Source organism: Cheilinus undulatus, linkage group 2 (genome assembly GCF_018320785.1).
Source record: "Cheilinus undulatus linkage group 2, ASM1832078v1, whole genome shotgun sequence".
Classification (NCBI taxonomy): Eukaryota; Metazoa; Chordata; class Actinopteri; order Labriformes; family Labridae; genus Cheilinus; species Cheilinus undulatus.
In genome coordinates, this window is record NC_054866.1 from 10,072,098 (window position 1) to 10,085,937 (window position 13,840).

General features: G+C 37.4%; 1 protein-coding gene across 1 annotated transcript in view; it reads left to right on the forward strand.

The window, feature by feature from the left end:
* The first annotated feature begins 508 nt into the window (after positions 1 to 508).
* Positions 509 to 13,840, forward strand: part of pcsk7 (proprotein convertase subtilisin/kexin type 7) — a 30,174-nt gene continuing 16,842 nt past the window's right edge. The window contains exons 1-7 of the mRNA XM_041802339.1: positions 509 to 616; positions 4,939 to 5,237; positions 8,922 to 9,164; positions 11,389 to 11,523; positions 11,666 to 11,831; positions 12,707 to 12,797; positions 12,999 to 13,053. Coding sequence (XP_041658273.1) covers positions 4,998 to 5,237; positions 8,922 to 9,164; positions 11,389 to 11,523; positions 11,666 to 11,831; positions 12,707 to 12,797; positions 12,999 to 13,053 — 930 coding nt within the window. The 5' untranslated portion in view covers positions 509 to 616; positions 4,939 to 4,997. The remainder of the gene's footprint in view (positions 617 to 4,938; positions 5,238 to 8,921; positions 9,165 to 11,388; positions 11,524 to 11,665; positions 11,832 to 12,706; positions 12,798 to 12,998; positions 13,054 to 13,840) is intronic.

Consider the following 13,840-nt stretch of genomic DNA (forward strand, 5'->3'; position numbering starts at 1 on the left):
CAGCATGAATCTCATCAAATATTTTAATTTAAAAAAGTATAAATTTAACATATTCTTTAATTTCTGGAAGGCGACTTTTTTTTTTTTTTTTTACAAAAATTAGGGCACTAGGAGGGGAAATTTGAATTGAATTGAATAAAAATTTTCCGTTTCACTTGTGATATATTGCAGACGATAGAAGGGACACTGTATTGCCCGAATGCTTTGAACATTTACCCTAATTACCCCAGCAGTGGTTGCAGTGCTGTGGAGCTCCATATGGTCTGCATCCACCCCTAAAAGACTGTGTGGCTGTGGTTAAAAAGTCTTAATGTAAAGACCCCACCCAAAGTCCCATATGTGCATTCGTGCCATTTCATTGACTCATAAAGCTTTAAAAACAACCAAATGGCACTCATTCTCAGTTATCAAAAAAGCTAAAGTTACTGGTACAGAAAGGGTGCACTGCGCCTCTGGCTTTGGACCAATCCTGTGGCAAGCACTACGTTAACGCAAGTACTGTATGACGTAATACGCTTAGGCTGTGAGTTGGATGATACGGAAGTGAAATGACTAGCTCAACGTTACTCTCAAACAATCGCCGAGAGCCGATGAGAACAACACAGATCATAAAAAGGTAAGGTTTCAGGTTATTATCGCTATTTGCCGTCAGGTGTACTGAGTCAATGGGATTTATTTCCCCAGAGAACATTGATGTCAACGTTTAGCTTTAGGATACTGGCTAATTTACCATGACAACAACAACAACCCTTTGGCTGTATGCCGAGTCTCATTACACGTTCTTCTGACTTTAAATTGTCGTATTAAGTTACTCAGTGAAATATTTTCAGATTGTCTCATAGCTGTTGTGTTTGAGTGTCACCGTGGCAGCCCTGTAAATCACACACACCCTCAGTTAGCTGCCTGGCTCGCTAGCTGACCCACAGGCTAAATTAAACCTAAACAATCAGCAAAATAGAGAGCTAGCTAAGAATAGCTGAACAGGGAGGTGAAAGTATTGATTACAGGAAGTGAAACAATACTGACACTTTCCATGTGTCAAAAAATGTGACATTAAAGACGCTTAAATTAAACAGCTGAATGGCATCATAATGCCAAAATTATTTTAAAATAATTACTACTACGTAGATATGAATTGTAATTCAAAACAGCTTAAAGGATCTGTTGTTTAATTCGTATGTAGCTGTGTTAACCTTATAAAGTCTTAATTATGGTCGGATATTTGGCTTTAGAACAGCTTACAGTGGCTGATTTGCTCAATACCAAGTACGTGAATTTGCTGGATTCCTCTTACAGGAGTCTTTGTGAAAGTTTATGTTGGATTAATAGAATCATCAGATAATCCAATGTATTTTACACATCCGTGTAATGGTAAACTGTATATGGTTGTCTTTATAGGACAGCAAACTCTGTTCCAGGGAAGAACAAGACTTTTTTCCATTTAAATATAACAATAGGTTATGAATCAGTTACCACACGTTGGTGTGGAAGTTGTGACATCTAGATACCTTAGTCATATTTTGTCATTGATCACTTTTTTATGTGATGTTCCCTCCACTTGGACAGTGACATACCTCACGTAATAATTTGAGCTTTACATGAATAGTAATTGAACTGAAATGGTATCTATCCTACATTTATTGTAAATACAGGTCAGGTGAAGTGTGGAAAAAATGAAAGCTATTTTCAACTGAATAGATTTCTGTGTAAATGATTTAAGACAGAAGAAACGTATGACCTGATAAAGCTCCACAATAGGTGAAAAGATTGTCTGTGCAAATATCAAGTGTGCCGTACATAATTTTCCGCTGTTTACTGTGCTTGGGAGTGAGACAGTGCACATAATATCCACCAACAGGTTAATCCTGCCTCTCGTTTTAGCTTTAGCCAAGTCAGAGATGCTTGTTTGTCTCAGAAGTGGAACGACTATTGTACTAAAGTAAAAGAGCAGATACGTTGGTTAAAATTTACTAAGGAAGTAGTAAAACTTCTGGTGTATCAATTCACTCAAGTAGAAAAGGTAAGATATTTAAAATTTATTTAAAGTATCTTATTTTGATACCTGAGGGGTTTTCAGATGATCTTTCCTAAATGTGCAGAAACAGTAACAGAATATGAATCTCCAGAAAGACTGTCTAGGTAAAGGCATACTTGTATAAAGCAACTGCTGTATTTGGATTAGTGTTAGCATTGGCATCTACCTTATAGGGATATAAGATTTTTGCTTATCTGATATGCTGATATTCTGATATTCACAAAATATTTTTAGCTGATACAGATTGTGATATCAATATTTAGATTTAGTTCAGACCTAAAGATTTAGTCCTTAAACACACACAATTTAAAGCTTGAGGTTGAACAAATTCACACATTTCAGCCCTTGAAACACACTTAAGACTATAAGGAATGATGATGAATAAAGAAAAGGACCCTAGCTGAAGTAAGTCTGTTGGACCTGCTTAAAACTCCACCAAGTTATTTGTTTATTCAGCCAATATTTACAGCTGGTATTGGCAGATTTTTACAGCCAAAATATTGGTTGTAAATATCGTCAGAAATTTTCTTATCTGCTGACACGGATATTTCACTTGTAAGCTATCTGATGATATCAAGTTGAAAATGTTGTTTATCCCTACTGTTTTAGATTTTTTAAACTCGTTTTATTAGTCTTTAGGTCTGTGTGTGCTTTAGTTTTAGGGTTAGGATTAGTCACATTTGAGTCATGTTTACTATTGAAAGTTTGAGTCTAGCTTTAGTCCACCAAAACTAAAAAACATTTCAGTCTTTACTATTATCCAAAAGTATTTTCTAACTAAATTAATGAGGCATTTTGTACAAGTAATATAAATATGAAACACATTTGTTAGAGTTCTCTCAATACTTTATTCACTCTAAAATATACTAAAGACAGTAGTGACATGCATTGAATGCTCTCTCCCCTCATCTCTGCTTGCGTTCTGGTTTGTGCTGCATTCTTTGGTAATAATGTGTGATTGTGATTACATGGGACAATATTATGATTAAGATTAATTCATAGATGGTAACAGGAGCCTATTTGATTGGTTATCAATGGAAAAAAAAGATGGTTTAAAGTACGTATTTCACAATTAAAACATACAAAAATTAAGTGGCTTGAAACAATACAAAACGTTACATTTTTACAGTACTGCTGTCCAAATAGTATTATATTTTCCAACTAATAAAAGTTTTTCTTAAAAAAATTAGATTATTAAAGGTTCTCTTTAAAAGTGCACAGGCACTGTTGCAAAACAGTAAAATAATTGCAGCCTTTTATGTGACTGTCATTGCACAGCCTCATATTGTTATTGCAAATGCAATTAGATGTATTTTGTAGCACTAGTTTAGACTGAATGCACAGTGGAGAAATATGTTTTTGAACATTAAAGAGTCCAGCATCAACATTTTTGTTTCGTATTAGTTTCCTTGATGAAAATAAACTTACCCTTCATCAGAGTTTTAATCATTAAATATCTATTTTTTAGCTTGTCCTAGTCTAGTCTTCCTCCTCTTGAAAGGGTGGTGGACTCATATTTTCAGTCAGTTTAGTAGAAATTAATGCTGTTTTGGTTGTAATGTGGATTCGTTACTACAGTTTGCTATTGGCCATTGTGCAACCAAAGCTCTTTTCATGCCTTTGACAGAAAGCAGGGGCCATTTTGGGGGTATTTAGTTTTTATTAGTTAGTTTAGTTTTTATTTCTTTACTCAGTAATTGATGCTTCTTGAAATCTAGAGCAGCATAATACTTCCCCTGAATTATACTGAAGTAAAGTAAAATGATTGATTTTTAAAACTACTCAAAACTACACTTACACAGAATAGCTACTCAATCGCAGTAATGTGAGTAAATCTAATGAAATTACTTTGCTTTTAAAACAGGGTTTCTTTCCAGCCTTGGTTTTGGTCTAGCAGACTACTTGCAAGAGAATAGCATTCACACGTTAAAGCCACATCACAACACTGTGAACAGGAACTGATAAAACCACAGTAAGAAATGAAAGTCACTCAGGCAAGGCAAGTTTACTAATGTGGCACCATTCATTCCCTCAGCAATGCTTTATAGAGTTGAAACTGAACATTTACAACATTAAAAGCATTAGAAGACAGCAAAAAGAGACACAAATGAAATATTTAAAAATAAAAGATTGAAAGAGTTAAAAATTACATCTATCATTCAGGTTCAGTTTTGTGCGTCTGTGTAGGGCACAGCCCTGACCTGCCCTGGAAACCCCCCACAGAGGTACTGAGATGGAAAAATCTACTCGGTCTTTACACTTCAGCTCTTCATTAGTTGTAACTGAAATGCTTCATACATAATTCTCTAGATTACTCATTTTTAGATTTGTTACTAATAAGTTTAGATTTACTAGTTGAAATTAACAAGTACATATAATTGTGTGTTGGCTCTGTCAGTGATAGTCAACGATTACTTGAATCAGCTCTGCACGCACTCACTTCTCTAAAGTCACTGACCACAAAGCCTTACTTTACAGCCTGACACAGATTCACTGACTGGTCTTATCTAATCAAAACGAATCCTTTAATGTAATTCACTTCTTCCCATACAGTTAGACTCATAGATTGCTGCGTTTTTGTCGAGTTGGTAAGATTATTCCACCTCTGGGCTGCTTGATAATAAAATGCTGCTTCTCCATGTTTTGTACAAACTTGTTGCACAGTCAGTAGATGAGCCCATGATATTCTGAGAGTCCTAGGTGGTTCAATTGTCACTAGCATGTGGGCGATATAATGCACCACAGCACTCTCTGAACTAGCGTCCAGCTGGTGTGATGCTGTGAATCTCATGAATGTCCTCTGAATGCAGCATATGGGTGATAAGCAATCATCCACTTATTCTCAGTTTGTCAGCACTACTAACAAGATCTTCTTTTCTCCCTGTCTTTGTTTTTCTTTCCAGGTCACTTTTCAGATGAGGAGAACTTGCCTGATTGAGCCTGCTTATCTCCCTCCGTTGCCATGGCAACACCCTATTTCCCCACTTTTCTCATTTTTTTGTCTTCCTTCTCCCTCTTGCTCCTGACCCTGCTGCCCTCGGTTTCCCCATCACCTCCCCTGACATCCTCCTCTTCTTCCTCACGTTGGCCGTCACCCTCCTGTGGGCTGGCTCAGGCCTGGGCTGTCCGGCTCCACGCTGGCCCACATCATGAAGAAGATCCTGAACAGAAGTCTGAGCATTTGGATGTAATAGCTAACAGGGTACAGTACTTGTTTATTATCTGCGAATATTTTTTTTCTTTCTATTGTTTGCCCAAAGCTCCATTTCTTTTTTTTCTCAAACTGATTTCAGCTTTACAGAGCATGCCTCTAATAATGCCTCAACATTTTCTAGCACACTATTCCTCATCTCTGTTATTAAATAATTTCTCAGGAATTCCAGGGCGTAATATGTGCACATTGACTAATGGATATACTGATTAGCTGTTTTCATTACAAATAAAGGTCACAGTTACCCAACATCTGTCCCAATCTATCTCAGCAACACATGGAGTCACTTTTATTTCAGCTGGTTTAGTTTTATTTTGCTATTCTTCCGGGAGAACAATCCCATCTGCAGAGAATTAGTTAACAATGTCCCCTTGCTCAACCCAGTTCAGTATTTGCTAATATTGGCCCTGTTTACAAACATCAGCCATCAGCCAAGTTAAGTGGCATCAACAGACATCAGTTATCAGAGTCTGTCTGTTCTGTCCAATCAATTTCATACTGCCATCTGGTATCTAGCTGCTGAATCAAAAAATACATTTTTGCACAGGGCTGAAGAAGTGACCTTCAGGACAAACTCTGATGTGATTTCACGGTCAGATGTGAGGAAAAATGTTGACATACTTGGAGTGTTACACCAAAAGAAGTATTTATAAAAAGAACATTAAATCTAGAGATGCACTGGTTGTGAACATGAGGGCAGACACTGAAACCAATGTTTAAAATAACAAATTAGGTGATGCCAATGTTTTTCTTGTGGTATTTTTGTTGTTATGTCTGTTAACATAAATGTTTTCAATGACATCTGATGACATATCTCAAGAGGATCTGGCTGCAGACCTCTGCGGTAGGGCAACCTCGACCATGGGGCGGGAAGCTACATACACTACCCAAACCAGAATCAGAATGACACACCGATTGACGTATGTTTTCCGCTCACTTTCGGAGGTTATGGTACGTGGCTATTTTTTCACAGCAGCAGAATTTTATGAATAAAAATTGAAAATTTAGTAAGGTGGATAAATTAGATTTAACACACCACAAACCAAGTAATACCCAAAGAGGGTTAGGGTTAGGCACTATGACCCTAAAGATCAGGGTTAGGGGGAGGGTAAGGGGGATAAATAAAAAATAACACATCACAAATGAAGAAAACACCCAATAAGGGTTAGTACGTCACTTCCCGCCCAGAGGTCAAGGTCGCCTCATTGTAGAGTTCTGAAACAGATGAGCTGAAAACACCGCACCATGGAGGTCTGCAGCCAGATGCCTCTCAACATATTAGGAACTTAAAGGGTTGTCCCATTTCAAAGGGGGAAGACTTTACCACTACCCCTTTGACTGTTTCAAGGAGCAAGTGGCATTCAAAATTGAGGGGTAAGGTCTAAAGTCAGGAATGGGACTGAGTCACTGTCTCTCCTCTAAATCATAGTGTGACCTCTCGAGTTTTAGGCCGACATAGGCTAATACTTTATTTGAGCTTTTCTCTTTTTTAAACTAGAGCTGTTTCATTTATGCATTAATCGTGATGCAATTAAGGTCCGTATTTAGTGTATTGTGTGGAATTTTTGTTCTGAAATATCCAACTTACTGTGATAAGTGACCATTCCTGTGTCATATAGCTATATCACTGGCTCAGGCCAAAACCTCATAGCACCAAAATCACAACTTTTCAGGGAATGAAAAACAAGCTGTATTTTTCCAGTAATTTAACACTCAGTTGTCAAAGTCAGCACCTTTTTACACTTTATATAGTATTTAAACCCACTTACAGATAGAAAGGCGTGACCAGTAGCACTGATTTATTTAAAAAAAAAATCAAAATCATGAAAAAATTGAGTTTTCGAAGACAGAGAAATTCTTTAATTTTGTAAATGTAACAGGACGAGTCTTGTCATGTTGGCTGCCATAGATTGTATGTTCAATCACCCAAACTCCCCTCTGTATCATGGAAACCCCCCCAGACTTGGCATTTCAGGTACAGACCAGTACTGCTCAGCACCACCCACTTCCTCAGCCTCTTTCTCAGTACTGCTTCTAGTTTTGACCTGAGGAACCAGTTCAATAAAACGGCACCTCATAAGGCATATGTCCTAAACAGGAAACCAAAATTTTGTTTTCATACATAAATTTCTCCTAATGAAGGAGAAATGCACTTAAAAGTGCACTTCTGTGCTCACGCTGGAAGCATGGCCAGAGCGCCTGTGCAGCGTCTCTGACATAGATTCCAGAGTGAACGCTGAGGTGCACTTTTAAGATGCCGTTTTACTGAACAAAACAAGAAGTAAACAGATGGGTGTAACTGGGCAGCAATTTTAGTTTATATAGTTTGTGTTTTAAAGGTATTGTTGATTGTCCCTTTTAGCACATTTTGGTGAGGCCACATTAACATCTCCCTGCAGCCACAGTGATGTAAAGTAAGTCCACCACAAATGTCTCATTTCACTTAAAAACTCACAGACATCTCAGCGGACAAGTCAGAAGTCATCTGCAGCTTGTGTCATCAAATATTTAACTTTTTCCTGCTTCCTTTTTTTCCTTCATGTTCTATAACATCTGTAACCTTGCAAAGCAGATGGATATGCCTGTTTCCTTGTTTTTCACTGGCGAATCCATCTTGCAAAGCTCCCATCTGAACCATTTTGGCCCAATTAGAAAGTGACAGGACCAATCAGCAGTGAAGGGCAGTACTTTCAGGCACAGCAGAGTCATGACGTAAAAAAGCAGCAGCAAGAGCTGATGCAGTTATGGAGGAAGAGATTAGCGTGGATGCTGCTAAAGCGCCAGTTTTATCAGAACTTGACAACATTTCTTTGTTAAAAGAAGAACAAAGAACAGCAGTGAGTTGTTTTCTTTTCAAAAATGACAAAAGTCGAGTACTTACATGTCTGTAGTCGCCATGTTTTGCGTTATTCCTCAGTAGCTGAGCACGCACAGCTCGATAGCAGCTACGTCACATGTTTTGTTGCTCTTATTGGCCCGTAGAGATGTGACAGACAGAACGTTCATCCAATCACACTCTGAGTTTTTTTTCAAAGCCTCTGCCTTTTCTCAAACGTTTCCTATTGAAGCTTTCCCAGATGGATGTGTGAAACAAATCCATCTGGCGTGTCAGGTTACTTTTTCTGTGGTTAAGCTCTATGTTATAATCTTCAGTCTTACCAAAGTTCCTTTTTTCCTTTCAATATTAAAGAAGTCAGTTATCCTCAGTTTAAGACAAATACAAAAATTCCAAAATGAAATAGAAACAGTTTTAAATGCAAAATAGTGGAATTTCAAAATGCAACAAATGAGGTGACAAATCGCTATAAACCTCTGATTTTCTGGGATTAATTATGATTTTTTTTTTAATTATCATAGAAGCCCTATTTGAAAGATCTCTTGTATTTCACATGTTCTCTGTCCCTCCCACACTTGCAGTAAATCTGTGGGAAAACCATACAGATGTAAATTGAATCTTGTGTGATTTGCAGATACAGCCATGAGGCCGGTATTTTGATAATATGCAGTTTTATGAAGCTTACTTATATTTATGCAACAACTCCCTTTCACCTTTAGAGGGATTGTTGTTTCTCTTGATTCGTCTAAAGTTTACAAGCTCAGGGAAGGTTACCGGTTTATAACAGGGGAACGGTTTAGTTCACCTTGTACCAATCATATGTATTCTCTTGGTCTTAGGTTGCAGAGCAGGCTGGGCTGCAGAACCAGGGCCAGGTTGGACAGCTTGAAGGCCACTATTTGCTGTGCTCTATCAAACCTGAAACTGGATCCCCAGCTGATCTCTGGAGTAAGAGTTACCAGCCTGAAGACGTCCTTGCAGCTCACCCTCATGTTCTATGGTACTCCAAGGAGAAGGTGCTCAGCCGCTCAAAGCGATCTTTGGCCTTCAACGATCCCTACTACCCTAGGCAGTGGCACCTGGTGAGCAGTGAGACATTCTTATACCTTTATGATCATTTGACCATTTGCTAGTTTTCAAACTGTGTAAGAGTTTGATTTGTGTCCAGAGTTCATTAGTCAGCTTTTATTGCTGGTAGTTTTTCAGGTTCCCTGCACTATGCTAGCACTAAATGATGAAACCAGTCTAACAGGCAGCGTTATTTCCATATCGACAATTTATATACCCTCTACCTTTACAAGCCTTTACAAGTGTGGATGGTGTGTTTGTGGTGATGTGAAGTGTTTGAGGTCCACCAAACATAGCGTCTTGTCTGATGGCCATTTTGGTCTCATCAGACCAAAGAACCTTCTTCCACTTGGCCATGGAGTCTCCTACAATCCCACTTGTGAACTTTAGTCTAGATTTAATCTGAGTTTTCTTGAACAGTGGCTTTCTCTTTGCCACTCTCCCATAAAGCTTTGACTGGTGAAAAACCCAGGTGACAGTTGTTGCCAGCAGAGTCTCCCATCTCAGCTGCTGAAGCTTGGAACTCCTTCAGAGTAGTCATAGGTGTCTTGGTGGCCTCTCTCACTAGTCTCCTTCTTACATGTCCACTCAGTTTGTGAGAATGGCCTGATCTAGGCAGATTCACACGTGCCATTTTCCTTCCATTTCTCAATGAGAGATTTAACTGAACTCTGAGGGATGTTCAGTGCCTTTGATTTTTTTTGCATCCATCCCCTGACTTGTACTTTTCAATAACCTTTTGTCTGAGTTGCTTTGGGTGTTCTTTGTCTTCATGGTGTAATGGTAGCCAGGAATACTGATTAACAGGGTCTGATAAAGTGACTATGCCTTCCAGACACAGGTGTCTTTATACTACAATCACTCGAGATAGATCCACTGCACTCAGGTGCTCCTCGTTTCACTGATTGTGCGACCACTAGCAACAGTTGGCTGGCGCTTTGTTGGATTAGGTTAGTCACTCTAAAGGAGGTGAATATTTATGCAGCCATTTATTTTACCTTCATATTTTTATTTAAATGGCATTACTTTATAGAAATCTGTTTTCACTTTGACATTTCAGAAGTTTTTTGTAATACCTTTGTCAAAAAAGCCGAATTATTTTGATCATGACTGATTTATAAAATCAGTAGAAGGTTTAAACATCCAAGGGGTTTAATGCTTTTTCTATGCACTGTAGCATTTGTTGTGCTTTTAGGAATAGGTAAAGTGGAATTAAGATGCACTTTCTTTCATCCTTCAAGGCAATCATTTTGATTTTATATATTTTGACAGCTGTTTAGAATAGGAGCAAAGAAGAACAGCTTTTCTTTTAAAAATAAATGTTGCTCTTTAAAACTAAAACTAGATGAAAGAGGACAATGTGCAAGCAAAAGACACATGCAGAAAGTAAAACTTAATATATGGTTATTGATGGGTTTGCAGTCTTAATTGAAACATAACCAGTTACATCCAATTGTACACTTTCTCTAAAGTAATGAACAAGAGTGCAATCAGTTACATTACATCTTATTTTGGAGCTTATTTTGGTTTATCTGACTTTATTTTAGTTTAAATAAGACAGTTAAATCATCAGTTATTTAGGTTTGAGCTGTAATACTGACTTTAACCACTGGTTGGAGCCTTTCTTTATGGTGCAAAAAGCCATGGTTCCAGGTTTTTATTAATACCAGTTCTTGATCTTGTTAGAGCATTGTAAGAAGGATTTTGTAACTAGTGGAAGAGTTTACATCTCAGGGACTCGTCTAAGATTATTTAGGTTTGTTTAAAAAATGTCTCTATTTGACAGTATGATCATTTCTGTCAAAACATCAGATTGTAAGGCTGCAAATTAAAATACATTCCCTGCAGTCATACGAATACATGCATACATTTTTTCCGTCATGCCACATTTAAGTTAAGTAACGGCATTCATCTGTTGTTGATATTCACTGAGGCGAAAGCATTATGGGGGCTTTATTATGGGTTTATACTGAATTGTGGTACCTGATAAATGTAAGATTTAAACACTAATGTATAAAAACTCAACCACAGACTATTTATCTAAGCTCAAAATTTTCACCTTCATTCAGGCCCTTCTTTAAATTCTGCTATCATATACCTGTTAAATTTTAGATTCTTGTATTGACATAATAGGCATGGAAGTTTTTTCCACCTGAACTTGAATTATAATCTTTAACTTTAAACAGCTTTAGCCCTTCACTAATTTGCCTCTTCTCCTCTCTTTTTTTACTCTTGCAGCACAATGACCTGAATAAGGGTCTGGATATCAATGTGACAGGAGTGTGGGAGCATAATATCACAGGCCAAGGAGTCACAGTGGTGGTAGTAGACGATGGAGTGGAGCACACTCATCAGGACATCCAGCCCAACTACGTAAGACTGGTGCATTGATCATATATATATATATATATATATTTTTTTTTTTTTTTTGTACATGTAAGCTCTTAGCTTGTAAACTGTACTCTGGTTATGTTTCTTCCTATTTTTTACATCAACAATCCTTGAATCCCCTCAGAGTCCAGAAGGCAGTTACGACTTGAACTCCAATGACCCAGATCCCATGCCTCACCCAGACGTCCACAGCGACAACCACCATGGGACGCGATGTGCTGGAGAAATCGCAGCCGTTCCCAACAACAGCTACTGTGCAGTAGGAGTGGCCTATGGCAGCAAGGTGGCAGGTAAAGAACAGACATTTTCCCTTAGTAGTGCTATGTTAAACTCTGGTGTCCAAGTTTTTAAAAATCGCATTTCACGTACTGATGTGATCTCCCTGCAAAGTGCACTTCAAAGGGAATTGCTCCCTTTATAGTCTATCTTTGTGGTTTCACATCAATCCCCATAGAGCAGACTGACCCAAACAGAAATAAGAATGTAGAAAGCATCAAGTCAGTTAAAAAATACAACACAATGCATGGACTCTTATCACTATATGATCATTAAGTTTTTTTCTGGAGCACAGGGCACAGGTCTCCTATCTCTCAGAGGGTTACAAAGAGAGTGCAGAGCCATGGATGAAGACAAGATTGATTTTGAGTGTAAAAAAACACTCTTTTTTTCCAAAACATTAGATTTGCTATTTAAGATGTAATTGTTTTTAAGTTTCCTATTTTATGTAGTTTTTCAACACACAAGCAATAATTTATTATATATTTAATGGAGCACAATATTTGGTAGAATAAACTGAGACTGAACATAGAAAAACAAGAAAGGTAGAAGTTTTTGCAAACCATTGTAATAAAATGACACTTGAATGTTTGCATGATGTGTAGACCATAACATCTCTGCTGCAAAAAAAAATGTATAAAACCGTATTTTAAAGCACATTCTTGGTCAATGACATGTGGTACCTTATGTGGATTTGTTAATTATTTTAGGACATATTGGGATTTAATTTAAAGCTCGAGTTATTGCCCAGCTCTAATGGAAACCACACATCTTTTCAAGAAATACATAAACCTTTTAACTTCCTTATATATTCACCCATTGGTAGGAACTGCTGAAATTAGAGTAAGCATCAGTGGTGAAACATCTCTTGCTTGGTCTTCCTGCTCAGGTATCAGAGTGTTGGATGGCCCACTGACTGACAGCCTGGAGGCTGTAGCCTTTAACAAGCACTACCAGGTCAATGACATCTACAGCTGCAGGTAACAACATTTCTGTCTGACTATAACAGATTTTAGTCTCAGTGGAGTATTAATCCTAAAAAGGAAAATACAGCAGATGTGCACATATCTGGGTGATCTCACAGGTCCTTTTAAATTTAATCTATTGTAATGTATATAAATATGGAATGCAATACTGTGAAAGTTGCTCTTGGAGTCAGATTGTTTACTTTGTCTCTTAAGTTGGGGTCCAGATGATGATGGGCACACAGTGGATGGACCCCATCCCTTGGGCAAGGTAAGCACCATTTGTCCTGCAGGGGGCACCACACAGCAACAGTTAATCTACAGACGACATCACCTGTAGAAAATGAACTTTTGTTTTTACCTCTTTCACTTTTTTTTTGATTGAATGAAATAAAATCTTTTCTGTACTGATGCCATTCTATTTAACATCTTCTAAATCACTTCTTAAAAGCTATTTTTATAGACTTACTTTTATGTGAAATTGTGCTCCTATTACTAATTATTCTTGCTCTCCCTTCCCTTTAACCTCCCTTCTCTCATTATTTTTTATTATTATTGTTTAGCTCATTTTCATATATTTCACTTTTCTTATTGTTTTAATTTTGGTTGATCTTAGTGGTCTTGCCTTTATCTTTTTAATACTTTTATTGCTTTTAGTATTTTTAGTGTAAGTGGAGTGCTTCCTCATAGTTTCGCTTTTACCTTTCATTTTCCCTTATTACTTTACCTGTCTAACTTTTTTTAGTTCTTATTGTTTATCTTTTAATTAATTTTTACATCGTTGGTCCTCCTGGTCTAAAGTTTCTTGTGTTTGCCTTGTATTTATGGGTTCCTGTGGTGTCATTTGATTTCTCAGATCTTATTAGTCTTGAGATGTCCAAATTCTCACGATGTCTTAAATCATGTGTTATCTTGGGATGTGTTAGTAGTGATGTTGTGTGGATAATAATGTCCAGGTTTTATACATAGGTTGGGTTTTTGTTCTGTTTAGGTTCTATTTTGAGGATTTTCTTGATGTCTTGTGTTTTTTTGACTTTATCTCTCGTTTTAGATTCTGC